The sequence below is a fragment of the Nuphar pumila genome, chromosome 3 (genome assembly GCF_984573655.1).
Source record: "Nuphar pumila chromosome 3, dmNupPumi1.hap1.1, whole genome shotgun sequence".
Classification (NCBI taxonomy): domain Eukaryota; kingdom Viridiplantae; phylum Streptophyta; class Magnoliopsida; order Nymphaeales; family Nymphaeaceae; genus Nuphar; species Nuphar pumila.
The window spans coordinates 50,178,687-50,200,817 of record NC_143251.1 but is presented as its reverse complement, the minus strand read 5'-3'; the positions used below and the strand labels follow the sequence as shown (position 1 = coordinate 50,200,817).

At 34.2% G+C, this 22,131-nt stretch overlaps 1 protein-coding gene across 2 annotated transcripts; it reads right to left on the bottom strand.

Annotated features, from left to right (window-relative positions):
• Positions 1 to 418: 418 nt before the first annotated feature.
• LOC149842860 (uncharacterized) lies at positions 419 to 21,739 on the bottom strand. 2 transcript variants are annotated; one of them, XM_090001611.1, is made up of 6 exons: positions 21,486 to 21,739; positions 18,510 to 18,545; positions 18,182 to 18,383; positions 1,412 to 1,490; positions 1,202 to 1,319; positions 419 to 637 (listed from the first exon to the last, which is right to left on the bottom strand). In XM_090001611.1, the coding sequence occupies exons 1-6, from the start codon at positions 21,644 to 21,646 to the stop codon at positions 607 to 609; spliced, it is 627 nt and encodes a 208-aa protein (XP_089857737.1). In that variant the 5' UTR covers positions 21,647 to 21,739; the 3' UTR covers positions 419 to 606. The 2 variants fall into 2 exon arrangements, with proteins under 2 accessions (XP_089857737.1, XP_089857738.1); XM_090001612.1 differs by lacking the exon at positions 419 to 637 and having other exon boundaries at positions 1,198 to 1,319.
• Between the last annotated feature and the right edge of the window lie 392 nt (positions 21,740 to 22,131).

The window sequence follows — 22,131 nt, the reverse complement described above, 5'->3', positions numbered from 1 at the left end:
ATAAAATTCACATGAGATTTTCACTAGTGTGGCAATTTTCATACTATTTGTGCAAAATTAGTGATTTCTACAAAAAATATCATGCAAATTTTATTTTTAGTAAGATTTAATGAGATCGAGAAAACGATGCAACGTAACACATGAAAATTGGAATGATCCAAGAGTGATGAAGGAAAAAAGGTCTTAAAAAGGTCAACCAGTAAAATTGATCATCAGGCAAATTTTGGCAAATTGTAGGTTTTTTTTTTTAAATGTGTCAAATTTGTGATATTCTCCATTGGATCAGGCCACAAGTTCTTCAGAACCAAGTAGGATTCAAGTTTCTCGTGGATGACAATTATGAAAGTAGTCTATGACAATTATGAAGTGGTCCATGTAAGCTCAGAAAGTCGGAAAATCTTTTGTGCTGCCGATATTATTCAAACCATCATTTATTTATAACATTAGAATCCCAAATGCAAATCCAAGTTTCAGACATGCCATTTTATAGACAATTACATGGACCATCCAACGATAGAAGGATGATTATTGTCACAATAATCACGAATAAACAAATTAACACCAGATTGTGAAGCTCTACATAACATAGAAGGCCTGGTGTATATCTCACAACTTTGACACTGCAGGATGTTGGTCTCTGCAGCAAGTACATTATGTCAAATTTGCAAGCAAAATATAACAAAAGACGTGAAAGAATCAGCTTAGACTTGGAATTAACACAAGAAGCTTGATCCGACTCCACCTTAAGAGTCCACATTCTTGATTCAGATCATAGTAATCAGAAACGCTATTATAAGTGGAAATTAAGATTCACAGGAAGCAGGAATCAGAAGCAGTCCGAGTCACACTTCCTATACATGGGAGTCACGATTCTCCAAAAAGGGGTTCATGATTCCAATCCATGTGAATCCTGATTCCTATGTATTCCCATGACTGAGTTTCCATTTTCAGGGAAAAGGATTCCAATACTAGAAATTTTGGCTATTAAGCATTGAAACTCTAATTCTCAAGTTGAGGAATATTAATTCCTCATGCATAGGAGTTCTAGTTCCTAAAATTTAGGTAGACACTTATTTAGCACGTGGTACATTAAAAACTGTAAGGGCATAAGAGGGTAAACATTTATCAAGAGGAAACATTGACTAATTCCGAAGTACATTATCTAGATTGGATAGCCTAAACATCAAGGTGTGATACTTACACTTTTGGGTTTAAGTAATCAGCCACAGATAAAGGTTTTGGGCCACCGAACCAGTCAATCAGAAATAAATCTTCAATCTCCAGTGTGAAGACCTGGAAGTTGTGATCCGCAGGCCATGCTAATCGGAACAAAATTAAGGAAATGTAAAGAAGCTACTTTCAGCAAGGCATTCTTTTAGAGGTGTTATGTCAACAAATTAAAACTACTTACTATTCATTTCAGTGTGCTTTGCAAACAAAGCTTGTCGCGCAAATTCAGCTTCTTTAGACATTGAATCGAGCAACTTAAGCTGGTAAGCCATTCAAAAAGAAAGGTTATCAAGATGTTCCATAGTGATAATAGATTTGGAAAACAATCTGAACATAACTCCATGAACAAAAGTCAGCTATTTCCCTTGAAAATGTCTGATCAAACTCCGTGCTTTCATCCAGCATATGCTAAAGGCTCTCAACTATGTTCATCACCTACTTTCCACATCATTCCATCTACTGAATCAAGTCCACATGTATGTTCTGTTCCCATACCTGTATAACATGGGTACTTCGAGAAGGGTGCCATACTCAGGTGCTGGCACTTCATGAGATACAGGTTAGACTTTGGATTTGACCCAATTCATTACCTGTTTTCATTCATTTTAAGCTGCACAAAGGGCTGTAGTTTATTCATCCTTGTATGTTGTTCGATATACACAGCCACACATGCACACTCGCATAAATGGGTACATGCATCATAAAATCTCTCTCTCTCTCTCTCTCTCTCTCTCTCTCTCTCTCTCTCTCTCTATATATATATATATATATATATATATATATATATATATATATATATATATATATATATATATATATATGCAGTGTTGTGAGTATTTTAGTGTATCGTATGATACACAATGATACATATCATATCTATTAGTTGTTCCAACACGATATACACTCGTATCAGGTGTATCTTACGATGCACAATAACTGTAATTTAAGTTTCACCTTTTTTTTTTAACATATAAGGCCCCTTAGGGCCTGTTTATGCTCATTCATAAAGAGCTTAAGAGTGATTTGAGGAAGATTTCTTGCAAAAAAGGAAGAAAATGATGATAAACATGATTGACATTATTGTAATGAAGTACACAGAATTACAAATAATAAAGTGCAAAACACTTACAAGTCCAATAATGGATAATTGCAAAGAAGATAGACAAGCACTCCAGTGCACACAAAAGTCTACTAAGGGACAATGCTAAAAGGCTAACAAAATTTGAGTATTAGTGAATAGTGAGAGCAAAGGAATATAATACATGTGTGTGTGTGTGGGGGGGGGGGAGGGGGAGACACCCCTATTTATATACAAAAGTGAGAGAGAGAGAGACCCTTGGGAGCTCTCCTTTCATAGAGTCGTTGGGGAGCTCCCATCCGTGATATTTATGACAGTTGGGGCCCCAACAACTCACGAAGTAGGGGGCCCAAAGCACATAAAGGAAAAAATAAAAGAAAGGAAAAAAAAAGAAAAGAAACAAAAGTAGTTGTTTCTAATAAATAACTATTATTACATGTAAAAAGACAAAAATACTCCTATCGGACAATATATATATATATATATATATATATATATATATATATATATATATATATATATATATATATATATATATATATATATTAACACTCCCCCTTAAATTTTACGGGGAAACAATCGAAAGTTTGCTAAGAAGAAAGAAAAATCAAGAAGCAGGAAGAGATTTGGTGAAAAATCGACCAACTGATACTCTGAAGTGACATACGGCAATGTAATAGTTCTCAGATATGAAAGTGCAGTAGGATCGAGGTAACGAGCACTAGAGGGGGGTGAATAGTGCTTTTAAAATTGTCTGCAGAATTATTGACGGATTTTGCAATTCACAAAACAAACACACAAAGAATACAATAATTTATCCTGGTTCGGTCTTTCCCGACCTACATCCAATCCCCAAGCAAAACCCGCTTGAAATTTCCACTATCAACCTTGTGTAACTACAAAATCATACAGACCAAATCCGGTCTCACTTTCAGTAACACACCTACTGAAAGGAAACAACTCCTTTAAATCAAGGAGTTCTTCCTTTTACAGAAAATTGAAACAAATAACAACTTACAATACAACCTATGAGCCCTTCTTATGAATGCAAATGAGATGCACTTGGCTTTTGAGGTTGTTAAAATACTCTACTCACGAATTCACTGTCTCAAAGGAATTTAAGTGAAAAGCTAAAGTGAAAAATATCACGTGAGTGAGAAAATGAATATGAGTGAAAAGCAAAGAGTAATTGATTCAAATTGATTGAATTGAAGTACTTTTGAGTGTAAAATGCACTCATATTTATAATTGAAAGTTTCCATACGTTGAGGGTATGAAAGGGTGTCAAAACAGTTCATTTTGAACGATCAAAACGTTTGAAAAATGAAAAGACACGCCTTTTTTAAAGTTTCAGGAAAAACGACAAAATTAGTCGACTGAAACAGTAGTTAGTCGACTAATAATTAGTTATTAGTAGACTAACAGTTATCGTCGGTCGACTGATCTGTTAATCGAGCCATTTGAAAATCTGAACTTTTGAAACTTAGTCGACTAGAGATAAAATTAGTCGACTGATAATATCATCAGTAGACTGAAAAACCTTTCAGTCGACTGCTGCTAAAATATCCTGAAAAACATACGTTTTGTCTGGTCGACTGATAAAAGCATTAGTCGACTGCTGCTAAATTTCCAGAAAACACATGTTATGTCCAGTCGACTGATAAAGTCATTAGTCGACTGCTGCTAAATTTTCCAGAAAACACATGTTCTGTTCAGTCGACTGATAAAGTCATTAGTCAACTGCTGCTAAATTTTCCAGTAAACAGACATTCTGTCCAGTCGACTGATAAAACCTTCGGTCGACTAATTTGACAAAAATGACATTTTAGAAAATATGGCGCGAAAGGATTAGTCGACTGGTGAGTCTATTGGTCGACTAATAAACACTAAAATTTGAGAAAAGAGTTTTCTAAAAAGATTTTCATGAAGGGTTCTTTTAGAAAAGTTTTTTTTCTAAAGACTTTTTAAGTGAAATGCAACCTAAATATGCACTATAAGTAAGACTCATACAAGAATCTAAGACTTTTAATGAATTTAACATTTGCACACTAGTCTTCAAAGATTCTTCATCGAATTCTTCAATTTCTTCATTGCCTTAGCTGAAATGCAGTTGATTTCACTTGCTCATCATCAAAACCTTGTACTTGAAGTATCATATACGGCTTCATTGTCGTAACAATCTTCCCCTTTTTTATGATGACAAACTTAATCAAAGATGAAACATTTAGATGCATAGATGGAGATTTTACTCCCCCTATCAATATGCTGCAAAACATTAAAAGTTAGTACATTTAAAGCACATATATCACATATCGATTGGTTTGCATTTCCATCATTACTTCATGCATTTTTAAAACTTTTTCAAGAATGCAATTTTCAATGCTTTCTCATGATGTAATTTCTATGTCATAATGCAATATTCAATTTCTATCTTTTTCTCTTAATTTCTCATTTCTCATGCAAGATCTATCTTTTTCTCCTGCAAGTTCCATCATGTGTCTACCAAGAGACACCAAGTTTTATCTTTTTCTCTCCCTTTGTCATAATCAAAAAAGAGTAAGGGCAGAAATATCATAAGCAAAATGTAAATACAAGTTTAAAATATTACAACCCATAAAGTATCAAAGTTTAGTAAAGACAGAAAACAAAGATCAGAAAAGTGAGTTGAGCAAGTCCTTGATTGCAGTAATATCTTTCTTAATCGAAGAAAGTTGTTGAGTCACATCTTCACGAAAAGTGTGTTGATGCAGCTACAAAGCTTTCAGTCGCTGCAAAACTTCATCATTGTCTTGACTTGTAGAAAATTTCTTACGTTTTGCTTTGTCGCAGAAGATGGTGAGGGTTCAGAAATTGATGGTTCAGTTTGATCAACGTTTAAAGGATGCAGATATTTGATTTTCATTCGTTTAAAAATAGTTTGATCAAAGAACTCTTTTTGCTCAATATATTTTTCATTGGTTAAGGGAACTTTGAAATGTCTGAAAATACGAGTGAGAAGACATCCATACGGAAGAAATGGTTTTTGTTTCCACAAATTAGTAAAATACACATTGGCCCAATTTACAGAAATATTTTCAAATAAGACATAAAGAGCCGTAGAAAGATTTGTGGAATAATAATCAAAAGAACCAGTTTTAGGTAGAACATTGTGGGCAAGAATTCGTCCAGAAATGCGTGCACGAGTTTGAAGATTAGTATTTTTGAAAGGAAGACAATGAGGTGCCCCGGGAAGAAGAATTTGTTCAAAAATTCTTTCATCATTTAGTTCAACAGTATTAAAAAGAGTCTCTGAAGGTGGAATTTCTAGGATTTCTCCAAGTAGTTTAGAATCAAACTCAATTTCAACATCACGAACAAGAGAGGAAAAAACTTTAGTTTCATGATCAATTTGTAAATTTGTATAAAACAAGTGAATCAGAAAAGGATAATCAAGGGTGTCTGCACAGGCATCAAAAAGATGTGAAATTCCTGGAAATAATTCTCTTATTTTGTAACGAGAAAACAGGTGAAACAGTACATTTCGGCTTGGTAAAATAGGTAGTGCAGAAATCGATCCAAAAGTATCATATAAAAGAGGATTTCAAAGTAATCTGAGAGAAAATCCATGTCTTGCTGAAGGTGTAGGAGGAGGAGAACCTTTTGCAGATGCAGTCTTCGAACGAGGTATGGTTAAAACAGATTCACCTCAAAAAAAATTAGTTGCAGAGAATAATGTCGACGTCCGGCAGAAGGAAGATGTTGTCCGGCATTGTGAAGGAGAACCAATGCAACAGAAACAGTGAATAGACGAGGAGTCCGCGGTGGATGACGGCAGATGCAAGGAGGCTGTCACAAGGGGATTCCGGCGAGGACTGAAGAGGCACCGATCACGACAAGATGATTCCGGCAACTCCTTGTCACGACCAGAAGAATCCGGTCGAGGAGAGGTTCGAACGGCACTCCGAGGGTTTTTTCGGAAGAGAGAGGAAAAAAAATCCAAGGGTGAGAGAGAGTGAAAGAGGGTTTCGTTTTAAAAAAAAATGAAAGGGTGCGTGAAAATGAAGCGATGCCCTAAAAAAAATCGGGTAAAAAAAAATCCAAGGGGTATCGGGTCCCTTCAGTTAAAATTTAAAAAAAAATAAAATTTTAGTCGACTAAAATTTTATCGGTCGACTAATAATGTGCGACTCTTTCTAAAAATTTAAAAGCATCAGTTGACTAGAAATTTATAGGTCGACTAATATGATACGACTCATTCTAAAAAAATTTTAAAGCATCAGTCGACTAAAATTTTATCGGTCGACTAATATGGTGCGATTTTGAGATTTTTGTTCAAAAATCAGCATTTTTATAAATCCAAAAACGAGCAAATGCCTAGTTCTCTCCTAATTCTCATAAAATCTTCATTTTTAAGTGGTTTAGTGAAGATATTGGCATGTTCATTAGTGAAAATAAAATTTAACAAAATGTCTCCTTTTAACACATGATCTCTTAAGAAATGATGTCTAACTTCAATATGCTTAGTTCTTGAGTGTTGAACAGGATTTTTCGAAAGATTTATAACACTAGTGTTATCACAATAAATGGTTGTTGTGGAGTAATTCAAACCAAAATCTTTTAAAGTTTGTTTCATCCATAGTACTTGTGAACACGCTAAACCAGCCGCTATATATTCTGCTTCAGTTGTTGAGAGTGACACTGAATTTTGCTTTTTACTAAACCAAGAGACTAAGGAATTTCCTAATAAATGACAAGTTCCGCTAGTACTCTTGCGATCAGATTTACTTCCTGCAAAATCTGCATCACTATATGAAACTAAATCAAAGGAAGATGATTTTGGGTAAAATAAATCAAAATCTGAAGTATCTTTCAAATAACGAAGAATTTGTTTTACTGCAGTTAAATGAGATTCTTTTGGATTAGCTTGAAATCTTGCACACATACAAACACTAAACATTATATCAGGTCGACTAGCAGTTAAGTATAATAGAGATCCGATCATACCTCTGTAGAGCTTAGTATCTATATTTTTACCATTTTCATCTTTATCAAGAGAAGTAGTTGTACTCATAAGATTCCTTCTTGATTTCGATGAGTCCATCCCAAATCTCTTGAGAAGTTCTTTTGTATACTTAGCCTGATTGATGAAGATTCCTTCTTCAATTTGCTTTATTTGAAGTCCAAGGAAGTAGTTTAATTCGCCCATCAAGCTCATTTCAAACTCTTCCTACATAGCTTTAGCAAATTCTTTACAAAGAGAATCATTAGTAGAACCAAATATTATGTCAACATAAATTTGCACAATAAGAATATCTGAATTAAGATTTTTAATAAATAAAGTGGAGTCTACCCGACCAATAGAAAAACCAGATTGTTCTAGAAAATTTCGTAGTCTTTCATACCACGCTCTTGGTGCTTATTTAAGTCCGTACAAAGCTCTTTTTAATTTGTAGACTTTTTCTAGATATTTCTCATTTTCAAAGCATGGAGGTTGCTCTACATAAACTTCTTCATTGATGTGTCCATTTAAAAATGCACTCTTAACATCAATTTGATATAACTTAAAGTTCATGTAACTAGCAAAAGCAAGCATCATTCGAATTGACTCTAATCGAGCCACTGGTGCATAGGTTTCATAAAAAAGTATGCCTTCTTCTTGATTATAGCCTTGTGCTACTAGCCTTGCTTTGTTTCGAATGACTTCACCATTTTCATTCAGCTTATTTCGGAAGACCCATCTTGTTCCAATAACTGGATGATCCTTTGGTCTATCAACTAGATCCCAAACATCATTCCTAGTAAATTGGTTAAGTTCTTCAGACATGGCCAAAAGCCAAAATTCATCATCACAAGCCTCATTGATATTCTTTGGTTCTATTTTAGATATGAAAGCAATATTTACAATATATTTTTCTAATTGCCTTCTTGTTTGGACACCACTCTTTATTTCTCCAATAACTTGTTCATGTGGATGATTGAGAACTTCTTTCCAAACCGGTTGAAGAGGAACATTTTCTTGAGAAGTATTCTTTATCAAGGGTTATTCTTGAAGTATTACTTCTTCTCCTTCGCTTAGAGGTATAACCTGCTCACAATTCTCATCAAATGCAATATGTAAAGATTCTTCAATGCAAGATGTTCTTTTATTAAAAATACGATAAGCTTTACTTCTAGAAGAATATCCAAGAAATATGGATTCATCTGATTTTGAATCAAACTTATCAAGATTATCTTTGGTATTTAACCAGAAGCATTTACTACTAAAAATTTTGAAATATGAGATTTTTGGTATACGATCATAATATAATTCAAAACATGTTTTATGTAAGATTGGTCGAATGAGAACACGGTTTAAAACATAACATGTATTTATTGCTTCAGCCCAAAAGTATTTTGGTAAATTTTTATCTTGAAGCATGGTTCTAGAACATTCTTGCAAAGTTCTATTCTTTCTTTCAACAACTCCATTTTGTGGAGCCGCTCTAGGAAAAGCAAAGTTGTGAGATATACCATGTAAATCACAATACTTTAGAAAAGATTCATTTTTAAATTCACCACCATGATCACTACGACTTTTAATAATAAATGTAGATTTTTCATTTGTAATTCTTCTACAAAGTTTGGAGAATTCCGAAAAAGCATCATTTTTGCTTTTTAGAAAAATCACTTATGTAAATCGAGAATAATCATCTACTATAACAAAAGCATACTTGCTACCATTCAAACTTTAAATTCTAGATGGTCCAAATAGATCTAAATGTAAAAGTTCAAGAAGACGTTTTGTTGAAACTATATCTTTTGCTTTAAAAGAACTCTTGATTTGTTTACCCCTTTGGCAAACATCACATAAGTGATCTTTCTTATATGGTATTCTAGGTAGGCCTCTTACAAGATCATTCTTGGATAACTTGGAAATAATTTTAAAGTTAACATGTCCAAGTCTCTTGTGCCATAACCATTGAATTTCATTTGAAACAATAAGACATTTTTCATTAAAAGTGGGTAACTCATCTAAATAAAGTTCATACACATTGTTCCTTCTTATACCTTTAAAAATGATCTTTTTAGATTGAAAATCAGAAATTAAGTATAAATCATATTCAAAAGAAACATGAAAACCTTTATCACATAATTGACTAATAGATAATAAATTATACATTAAACCATCTACTAAAAGAACATTTTCTATCAAGGGAAATTTTGGATTACCAACATTACCAATACCTATTACTTTTCCCTTGTTATTGTCACCAAAGGTGACGGTTCCTCCATCCTTACTTTGGAGGGTGGAAAATAACTCTGGCCTTCCAGTCATATGTTTGGAACAACCGCTGTCCAATATCCATTTGCTCCTTATTTTTGTATACCTACAACAAAATTAGAAGACAAAGCATTTGACCCCTTTCTATTTTTGGGTTCATTCTTCATCACATAGTTTGGTCTATTTTGAGTATCAAAGAAACTATATCCCAATTCGGTTTTATTAACCAAGCATCTTTGAGAACCAAGAAGTCTTTCTAGATTTTTTTGACCATTTGTGAATTTGGTCACTATAGAAAGAAGATCATTTGATTTTTCTTTTAGACTCGTTATTTCTTTTTGTAAGAGATTGGTTCTAACTCCAATTTCTTTTATCTCAAATGCTTGACAAAAGTTTTCCTTCTTGAGATCTTCTATCTCTTGAAGTAACACTTTGTTTTGAGAGTCAAGAGTTGGATTTTCAGTTTTTAACTCTTTGTTTTTAGAACTTAGACTCTTAAATTTAGCATATAAATCATTGAATGCTTCTAATAAATCATCATAGTCAAATTGACTTACCGAGTCTTCTTGTGCTACAAAGCATATGTTGGCGACTTCTTCATTTGATTCTTCATCGGAAGAGGAGTCACTATCATCCCAACATGCTTGAAATGCCTTTTTCTTCTTGAATTGGTCATTGGGCTTGATTTTGAGAAGTGGACAATCTTTCTTGATATGTTCAGCCTTTTTGCAATTAAAACACTTGACTTCATTTGGATTGGAAGAATCTGCTTTCTTTACCTTTCTTTGAAATCTTCCCTTTTTGATGAATCTTCTAAATTGCCTTGTAATGAGGACAATATCTTCATCTTCATCTTCATCTTCATCTTCATCTTCATCTTCATCTTCTTCTGATTTTTCAGAGTCAGAAGTAACCTTAAAAGCAAGAGATTTCTTCTTGGATTCTTCTTCTTGTCTGTCTTGAAGTTGGACTTCATATGCCATTAGGTTACCAACCAAATCTTCAAGAGTGAGAGTGTTTAGATCATTTGCCTCTTCAATAGCTACGGTTTTTCTCTCCCATTCAGAAGTTAAACACCATAGGATCTTTTTGACTAAATCCACTTGTGAATATTCTTTTTCAAGGGATTTCAGAGTGTTAGTTATATCGATCATTCTTGTTACCATGTCCGATATAGATTCATCTTGTTTTATTTTAAACAATTCAAATTTATAAACTAAAGAAGCGATTTTAGATTCTTTTACCTTTGACGTACCTTCGTGAGTCACGAGAAGAATATGTCAGATTTCATTTGCTGTAGAACATTGAGAAATGTGATTGAACTCTACCTTATCAACGCCACAATACAATGCATTCATAGCCTTGGCATTAAGTGAAGCAGTCTTCTTTTCTTCATCGGTCCATCGGCTGAAATCAGTTGATGAAGTTTGGTACTTATCTGAAACAACTTTCCAAATTTCGAGATCCATGGATTGTAAGAATATTGTCATTCTCACTTTCCAGTATCCATAGTTTGTTCCGTCAAAGAGAGGAGGACGAACAGAGGAGCATCCTTCTTTGTGCTGAGATGTTGTAGTTGTCATGCTAGATGATGATTAAATCAAAATAATAGCAAACCTGCTCTGATACCAAATAAAAGTGCAGTAGGATCGAGGCAACAAGCACTAGAAGGGGGGTGAATAGTGTTTTTAAATTGTCTGCGAAATTATTGACGGATTTTGCAATTCACAAAGCAAACACACAAAGAACACAATAATTTATCCTGGTTCGGTCTTTCCCGACCTACATCCAGTCCCCAAGCAAAACCCGCTTGAAATTTCCACTATCAACCTTGTGTAACTACAAAATTATACAGACCAAATCCGGTCCCACTTTCAGTAACACACCTACTGAAAGCAAACAACTCCTTTAAACCAAGGAGTTCTTCCTTTTACAGAAAATTGAAACAAATAACAACTTACAATACAACCTATGAGCCCTTCTTATGAATGCAAATGAGATGCACTTGACTTTTGAGGTTGTTGAAATACTCTACTCACGAATTCACTGTCTCTCAAAGGAATTTAAGTGAAAAGCTAAAGTGAAAAATATCACGTGAGTGAGAAAATGAATATGAGTGAAAAAGCAAAGAGTAATTGATTCAAATTGATTGAATTGAAGTACTTTTGAGTGTAAAATGCACTCATATTTATAGTTGAAAGTTTCCATACGTTGAGGGTATGAAAGGGTGTCAAAACAGTTCATTTTGAACGATCAAAACGTTTGAAAAATGAAAAGACACGCCTTTTTTAAAGTTTCAGGAAAAACGACAAAATTAGTCGACTGAAACAGTAGTTAGTCGACTAATAATTAGTTATTAGTAGACTAACAGTTATCGTCGGTCGACTGATCTGTTAATCGAGCCGCTTGAAAATCTGAACTTCTGAAACTTAGTCGACTAGAGATAAAATTAGTCGACTGATAATATCATCAGTAGACTGAAAAACCTTTCAGTCGACTGCTGCTAAATTTTTTCTAAAAAACATATGTTTTGTCCGGTCGACTGATAAAAACATTAGTCGACTGCTGCTAAATTTCCAGAAAACACATGTTTTGTTCGGTCAACTGATAAAGTCATTAGTCGACTGCTGCTAAATTTTTCAGAAAACACATGTTCTGTTCAGTCGACTGATAAAGTCATTAGTCAACTGCTGCTAAATTTTCCAGTAAACAGACATTTTGTCCAGTCGACTGATAAAACCTTCGGTCGACTAATTTGACAAAAATGACATTTTAGAAAATATGACGTGAAAGGATTAGTCGACTGGTGAGTCTATTGGTCGACTAATAAACACTAAAATTTAAGAAAAGAGTTTTCTAAAAAGATTTTCATGAAGGGTTCTTTTAGAAAAGTTTTTTTTCTAAAGACTTTTTAGGTGAAATGCAACCTAAATATGCACTCTAAGTAAGGCTCTTACAAGAATCTAAGACTTTTAATGAATTTAACATTTGCACACTAGTATTCAAAGATTCTTCATCGAATTCTTCAATTTTTTCATTGCCTTAGTTGAAATGCAGTTGATTTCACTTGCTCATCATCAAAACCTTGTACTTGAAGTATCATATACGGCTTCATTGCCGTAACAAGATATTCATCACGAATATAATGGCAATCCATCTCAATATGCTTGGTGCGCTCATGGAAAGTGTGATTGCTTACAATATAAATTGCACTGTTATTGTCAGAGCACATCTTCAACGATGTTGAGATGATGATACTCATATCATTGAGAAGACTTTTAAGTAATACAATCTCCATTATTGTTGTACCAATTGCACGATATTCAGCTTCAGTTGAGGATAAAGATATTTTTTGTTGTTTCTTATACCTCCAAGAAATTAATGAATCTCTTAAAAAGATACAAAAACTAGTAGTTGAGATTCTATCATTTGAATTACCACCCTATTCAGTATCAATATAAGTAGTTAAATCAAAAGATGATAAGAAAAGCCCTTTCGAAATGATGTTTTTAATGTATCACATAATCCTCATCATTGTTGTCATGTACATTGTGGTAGGGGCATGATAAGGTCGGGTGATGGAGAGGTAAGTGAAAGATCCAATCAATTGACGATATGGAGTAGGATCTTCAAGCAATACACCATTTTAAAGTCTTAATTTAGCATTTATGACTTTTGGAGTCTCTACCTTCTTTTCATATGAAACTCATGACTTAGCACATATGTCAGCAACTAATTTTATTTGAGAGTGAATATATCCTCTAAGAGAGTAGACAACCTCAATTTCTAAAAAGTATCTTAAGAAACCCAAGTCAGACATATCAAAAGTTTTCTTTAAAATTGATTTAATTTCAATAACTCCTTTGTCGTTTTTTGTGATGATCATATCATCAACATATAGAAGAAAAATCACACTTGTAGTACTTGTTTTCTTGACAAAGAGATAAATCCTAAACTAATCAAAATATTACTAAATTTGTCATACCAAGCCTTAGGAGCTTGTTTAAGCCTATACAAAGCTTTTTTAAGTTTTAAATTTTTTTCATTTAAATTTACCCCTGGAGGAGGTTCCATGTAGACTTTCTCACCAAGCTCTCCATTGAAAAATGTATTTTTAACATGTAAATGAAAAATGGGTCATTTTTTAATAGAGACAATGGCAAAGAGAGCTTGAACACTTGTCATTCGTGTTACTAGAGCAAAGGTTTTCTCATAATCTATTACATATTCTTGAGTATACTCTTTAGCAACTAACCTTGTTTTATATCTTTCTAATGATCCATCACTTTTGGTTTTGACTTTAAACACCTATCTACGTCCAATAGGTTTCTTATCTAAGAGAGGATCAACTATTTCTCATGTGTTGGCTTTTTTAAGAGCATTAAGTTCAAATTCCATTGCTTCATTCCATTCCAATGAGGGTATTGTTTGACATCATTATAATGAGATGGTTCATAATAAGAATAAAGAGTTATTAAACATGATCTAAAGTTTGGAGAAAATGAGTTATATGATACAAATCTATTTGGAGCACTAGAGATACAAGTTGATTTTCTAGGTTGGGATTCTTCTAAAGGTATGTTTTGAGAGAACTTGTCAAGGGCACATGGATGATTACCTTCACCCCGTTTAGTATATACATGTGTATCATTGGATACATTTTCATTCAAATTCTCATATTGATCACTATCCTTATCATCAATAGGATGCTCAATACTAGAGTCATTGTCAAAAGATTCAAATACCTCAATAGAGTTAGACTCATCATGTTTTTGTAATAAATCAAATAGAAATAAATAATCATTTTTTTCTTTAGATTCTTTGCTATCAAACCCATTTTTATTTTCAAGAAAAGTAACGTCTTTTGAAACATAGAGTTTGTTATTTATTGGATCAAAACATCGGTAACTTTTTTATTTTCTCCATAGACTAAAAAAATGCACTTAATGGCTTTTGGAAATAGTTAATCATTTTTATGAGTAATAACATAACACTTACAACCAAAGATTCTTAGTTTTTTAAAATCAGGAGTCATTTTAAAAAGCTTTTCAAATGGAGAAACATTGTTTAATGAGAACGAAGGAGTTCTATTAATTGAGGTTGCTTAGAACGGCTTTGACCCAAAAAAAAAATTGGAATGTCCTTTGAAATTAAAAGAGTCCTAGTGGTTTCTATTATATATCTATGCTTTCTTTCCGCTAACCCATTTTTTTACGAAATTAAAGGATAAGACCTTTGATGACAAATTTCATTTTGTTTTAAGTAACTTTGAAAATCATTAGACATGTATTCTCTTCTCGAATCCGATCTAAGAATAAAAAGCTTGCTTAGGAAATGATTTTTAATCATTATATAAAATTTCTTGAAAAAAAGAGAACACATCAAATTTATGATTTAGAAAATAAATCCATGTGTATCTAGTAAAATCATCAACAAAAACAACATACTATGAGTAACCTCCTTTCGATATGATAGGTGAGGAACCCCATACATCCGAATGTACTAATTCAAAAGGTCGTGTAGAAACAAAAGTTCTTTGAGGAAAGGGAATTACTTTCATTTTTCAAAAAATACAATATTTACAAGATATGTCATTTTCATTACATGTATTTCCCAAAAAAGAATTGAGAGACATTTTCGAAAAACTAGGGTGGCCAAGTCTCTTATGCCAAGTATCAATACTTTTAACATATAGGAGATCCTACACGGTGCAATCTTTAGGTAAGAAAGGAATTTTGCAACTATGATCGAAAGTTTGATATACGAAAAAAAGATTTAAATTTAATTTTGAAATCACCATTATTTTTAGAACAAAATTTTTTTGAGAATGTTTTGAATCAAGTGTTCTAATACTTTCTATTTTTAAAGAAGTTTCATCGGCCATTAAAACATAAGATAAAGTAGGATTAGTGTAAACTTTGAAAAAAACATTCTTACGAGGTGTCATATGAAAGGAAGCACCCAAATCAAGAATCCACATACCTGGAAGAGATGAGGAAAATGCAATCGTAGCACCTGAAGTGAATGATGATTTGAGAAGTTGTTGAAGTGCCTCTGATATTTGGTTAAGTGTGTCTTTAATATCTCCTTCATTTTTGCTTGCTTCTTTCTTAGATATGATTTCTTCAACGAAAGCAATTTTACCTTTAAGCTTTGGACATACCGGTTTAATGTGTCCTGGTTCATTACAATGATGACAAGTGACACCCTTCCTATATCCACTATTATAGTTGGGCCTATTACCATAGTTATTTTGTTTTACAAAGTGAGGTGGCTTATAGGTTTTATATTGGAATCCGGCCTAGTAACGGCCAAAACATCATCATTTTTATTAATCATGCCAAGCCGGGTTTCTTCTTGACATACCTCGGCAAGAGCATATTCAAGAGGCAAAGCTTTCGTTCTATAAAGAAGAGAAGACCTCACTTGTTCAAATTCTGGTCTTAGACCATGAAGGAATTGAAAAAAGTGTTTCTTCTCAATTTGCTCTATTCTCATTTCAATATCTTCGGGAGCCACCCATTTAGGCTCATCTTAAATAGGAGACAAAATGCTAAAATAATCCCGAACATACATGTCTCGTTGCTTAGTGGATCTAATTTTGTCCTAACAAAAATATTATCTAGCAAGATCCTTTTGGGTATACATACTCTTAAGAAAGAACCAAGCTTCATTGGCTTTTCTAAATTTAGCAATGTTGGTACATGTTTTTATATCAACATTGTTCATAAACCATGCCAAAATTTTGGCATAGTTACTTTCTCAATCATTTACCGTTATTTGATGTTCATTGATGGCTTTAAAACAATCATCCCCAATAAGAGGTTTTTCAACACCTCCTTCAACTTTGGTGAGCTTTAACGATGGTTCAAGAGAGGTTCTCATCACAAAACCCCAAAGTTTCTTCCCTCTAAGATGATTTCCCATAGCTGACACCCACATCAGGTAGTTGGATCCATTAAGTTTGAAGGAGAGCTCCACTCTTGATTCATGCTCTATAATGACAAGAGAAAGATAAAGATGAAGAAAGTGATAGCACTTTTGTCACGATCTTCGAACACCACAAGAAATGCTTTCAAGATCAAGAGAACCCAATGGGCTTTGATACCATGTAATGAAGTATGCGGAGTTACAAATAACAAAGTGCAAAACACTTACAAGTCTAATAATGGACAATTGCAAAGAAGATAGTCAAGCACTCAAGTGCACAAAAAAGTCCACTAAGGGACAATACCAAAAGGCTAACAATAAAGGAAAAAATAAAAGAAAGCAAAAAAAAAGGGAAAATAAGAAAATAAACAAAAAATAGTTGTTTCTAATAAACTATTAATACACGTAAAAAGACAAAAATGCTCCTATCGGGCAATACAGATTATATATATATATATATATTCATGTATATATAACAATTATTTAGTTCATTTTTGTTTGAATTTAAAAAAAACTTGATTATGTAAAATTTATAAGTACTAAAAAACACTGTAATATTATTTTTGTTTATATAAACACACATTATTATGAATCTTGCGACTTGTTAGCTTAGTTTTATTGTTTATTATGCATATTATGTCATAGTTTTCACTTTTCTTGTCAGATATGCATGTCATTCATAGCATATTATCTTGATTATTTAATCTTCGATGTCTTATGCATTTCATTCATAGCATATGATAGTTTTGTTGTGTGATATTATAGTCTTTCTTATACGATTCATAGTTTCTTCTTGTGTTATAAATTTTTTAGTAATTTTTTAGTAATTTTTTTGGATTTTTTAGATGTTTATCTAAAACATACAATTTTTTATGATATGTATTCTCTTATTTTGGGCTTGACTGATACAGGTTACAATATGCTTTTTACAACCTTAATTGGATGTATGTATGTTCGTGTTTATGTTTAGAAATTCTTGTAGGTGTCCTACTCCGTATATGCACCTGCACCTGTAGTTGTACCCGTACCTATGTGACATAGCCATGCCGATAATAGTAGCCACTGAAGAGCTCAAGAATCACCTACACCAATTACGGCCTTGGGATCAACTTGAGACTTGCACCTTGTTTGGGTTGAGTGAAGCCCATAATTGATGAACCACCCATTGAGAATGTATATTCCAAAAAGCTCAACTAATTTGGCAACATCTCAGTCTGACTCTTCCTTCCACACCACTAATAAGTGATCAATTTTTTATTTTTGTATAAGATTTGGAAGTCAAACATGTTGCTTAATTTTTATTAACATTCACACCTATGCAAATATATGCAAGGTGAATGAGACCTAGTGCACTGTGAAACAGTTCATGGTTGAACTGCAGAGCCTCTGTACAAGTGGCAAGGGAGCAAGAAGGTTGGCAGCCTCAAACAAGAAGTGCCTACAGTTGCAACATGAATGGAACTGAACTCATATCTAGAGAAGGATCACATGGCCAAGGTATGAACTTGAACTCATCATCCAAGACCACCTTTAGATACCACTAATTTACTGAAGTAAATAAGATCACAAGGCACTCCATGCTGAAAAGGAGATGCATCTTTTAGGTAAATTTACCATGGTTTGTGCTCATGAGATCAAATATGATGCACGTATTTACTGGTTGAATGAAATTGGATCAACATTACATGCAGTTACATGCATACCTTTCCAGTTAGAGTAAGTTTTGAACAAGTAGGGTTCTCAGGATCTTTCCGGCCACATGTTCCAAGAGGGAATTCGCTGATTGTAAATGAAGATCGTGCATCCTTTAATGCATGTTGTGCAGTAGGATCAAGGGTTGTCAGGTAGAAATAAGGGATTCCATGGCTGTCCCCAGGTAATCCATCACTAAATGAAACTACATTTCTGCATATTTGGATTATCATTTCACAAAGCTACTTAAAAACAATTAATGATCTCAAGTTAATCTGAAAAAGAACTATCATGAAAAAGTGTATAAATCAAGATAAACAGCTAACAGTTGAAGCATACCCAAATGGAGCCCCTCCTAGCTCGCTTGAGATGGTGCTGCGCAATAAAAAAATCAAGAAAGATCAGCAACAAATTCTACCACCCAAGTATTATTATCACAAGCATCTCAAGAATATAAATATTCCCCTGCTGATAAACAGAGAAAGGAATCACCAGGAGTGTTGCAATATCAAGCATAATCTTTCAATATAAATAACAAAATTCCATAATAATAGAAGTCAGTCTTTACAGAAAACTGGTACTTATAATTGTTATTATTCTCAAAGAAATTGGCTATTTAAAAAATAATAGCAACGTCATATGCATCAACTGATATATTTTTTTCTGTGCCTCCTATGCACCTATTGAAAAGAGTAAGAAGACAATTGTATAAAGTTTAAAGAGATTAACAATCCAATCAACAACTATACACATATATTTTTTAAGCAAGTCTTGGAGAGTGAAATTAGATGTTATAACATGCTTTCAAGCTTACATTCAACAGGATTTCAATGAAGATTAATTCACCTCTATCTTCCTTAGCAAGATCAAATTCTTTATGGTTTTTTATCTTTCAGCACTTTTGTCTTACAATGAGCATTTTGTCAAGCTATCTAGATCTTTATAAATATATTGTTGGCAGCAGTGATGATGAGACTGGAGATTGCAGTGGAAAATTGATGATGACGGTGGCATGTGGGTGATTAGAGTGGGGAACAGAAACACATTGTCTTGCAACAACTCTTTTGAAGTGGTCTCAAAATCAATTTGTGCATTTTATTATGAAGTATGAACAAATAATATTGTAACAATGAGTCAAGAACTACAAAAGTATAGACAGAACAAAAATTTTATGGCTCCCAAGATTTTGGTATAGCCTACATAAGGAGGAAGGAGTTGACATCCCCTTATTTGAATTTACTTATGTAGCCTAAAAAAGAAGAGAAAATCATATTATCATCTTCTATCTCTCTCACTAGCAGCATCTGTAATACGTAGACAGTCAAACAAAAGATAGTACTGTTATAGCACATGCACCAGGAGGCTACCCATCTTTTTCCTGCTTCTATTAGAGACCCCACTTTGATTCCAAAACATTATCAAAATATTTCAGAATGAGCATGCACAACTTGTGGCAGGTGATGATCATGGATATCAAGCTTACGAAATCACAAAGACAGAAACTAGTGACAGTTTTGAGAGGAGAGTTGGAATATATCATCCTCATGAGATTTTCGAAAAGCTCAATAGACCCAAAGTGTGGTTCATCATTTCAGATAAAACAAGCAACTAACATGTAACGTTAATAAAAACCAGCATTTCTAGAGTTTGGATCTGATCCTTGACACCATGCCACAATGAGGCAATCTGACGAAGTTCACAGAGATGGACTTCACCGGTTTCATACTGATGCCTCAATTGGTTGAGCAGGAAGCAATAAACAGGCTGAACTTCATCCGAAGACCCAATTCAGAAACTGTTGCATTAGACTTGTACTGCCTGACAGAAGGATGTTTTAGGTGGCATTTGGAAAAATCAAAAGAGGCTTTACTCACAGATTTGGGTTCATGAGTTTTGAAGAATAAAGTAACAGGACATTTATAAGTGGGTTGAAGGAAGGATCTTCAAATCCTTCAACTGGTGATAATGATAGAAACAATGAGATTGGTGGCACTCGACAAAGGCATAAATAAAGTCATAACACAATTTCCAAATCTAATTGCAATTACACCACCTAAGTCTACACATACGACCTATTTAACATCCTATTCCAGTGGAGATGAAAAAGAATTAGGGTAAAGGCTTATGTTATTACCAAAAAAACAGTTGAGGTGGTCTACCAAGGAGAAATGTTTCTAGATAACGGTGGCTGATGGAAAAAGCTTAACAAGAGAAGACAAGCACCTATATTCAGGTTTTTCTTTTTCTTCAAACTGGATCTCCTCTTACTGCCATTCGGGCTAGGGGCAAAGCTATGCAGATGTAATGATTATGGACAAGCAGCACAGAATACAAAGTCCGAACTACAATAAATGAACACACACACACAAGTTCCTGGAGCATAATGCTAGTGTGCTACTACTTTGCAAGAATACACCAAGGAATCAGTTGCAGAAAGTTGATCCCCAAGTCAAAGAACCAATAAATCACCATGACTGAAATCCATGGTGGCACAACTACCACATTCACGCTCTCATGAGGATCGTGTTCCCTGCTTGCAGGCATCCTGACAAGCAATTTTAACAGCAACGCATATTGAAGAGTGAATGGTAGCTAAAAAGGAATTCTCTTGGAGATTGAAACATAGAAAATACATCGAATTCCGGGATGGCCATTATGCATTATCTCCCTTATTTTTCCAAAAGCAAAATATACTCAAAACTTCAGATTCATGGCATATCCTAACCCAAAGCTGCATGAATTTCACCTTCTTCTAAACCTCTTGGTGTCGCATCTCAGCCCCATATTGAGATCAACAGAGAGAGCCAACTCGGTGAACATGACACTACCATGTCCAGTTGCACAGTTTCACAAATTTTTGGTTCAAGCTAGGAGCCAATTACTACAATGGATGGTAATAATTAGCTAAATGCAACAACTTTGTGAAGCGGCCTGGAACTATTCCTAAAGATATAATCAAAGACTAAAACGCTTATATCTTTCAAGTCCCGACGCAATAGGATGCATGTAACAGAGACAAATTCATCCACCAATTGGCAGAAATGAGAGGAATGAACCAAGTATATGAAGACCAACATGGTGAAAAACAAAAAACACGGCACAAGCATCACAAAAAATTGGTAACGGGTGAAAGAAGTCACCAAATTTTTGCCTTTTCCATTTCTATTTCTCATTTTCATCACTCCCCACATCGTCAAAATCAAACTCTTGCATATGCTAACTTAGATTCCATCGTTCTCCGCTTCAATTCGACAAACAATCCATGAAAGGACCAGAAAAACAAAACCACCAAACTCGTCCCAGAGAGAGAGAGACCTTAAGACGCCCCAAACGTTCTCGGAGGCGAGCCACCGGGCGGTGGCAGCGGCGTTAGTAGGATCAGGCTTGGGCTTGAGAAGAAGGGCACCACCACCATGGGATGATGATGTTAGTGGAAGGAGGATGGTGAAGCAGAGGATGCAGAGATACCTCACCATGTTCTTGCTTGCCTTCCTTTTAACGTGCCCTTCTACAGGGGACAAATTTCGGGTTTATTATGTAGGTTGATAAGTTGCTTGGCTGTCTGGTAAACGAGGCAAGTTGCTTGTAACTCGCTCGTTTTGGCTTGGTAATGTGCTCATCGAATATGCCTATGGATTTTGCGGGTTGATAGCATGGACCAGCTATGGAATCGTGTTTTTTGTTTCTCACAAAACTTGAATATTTTTGGCTTTAACAAAGTGCTCGCTGGATATGCCCGTGTATTCTGCGGGTAAAATAGTAGGAATCGGTTTTTCAACTTTTCAATCGTATTTGTGTGTCTGTGTTTTTACCAAATTCGGATCGTTTTAGCTTAAACTCATCGAATATGCCCATGTGTTCTGCCGGTTAACAGCGGGGATCTACTTTTGAAACGTGTTTTTTTTTTACTCAGAGAAACCGCTCCAAACGCATAGACCTAACCGCGCTGGCCTGCCGTACC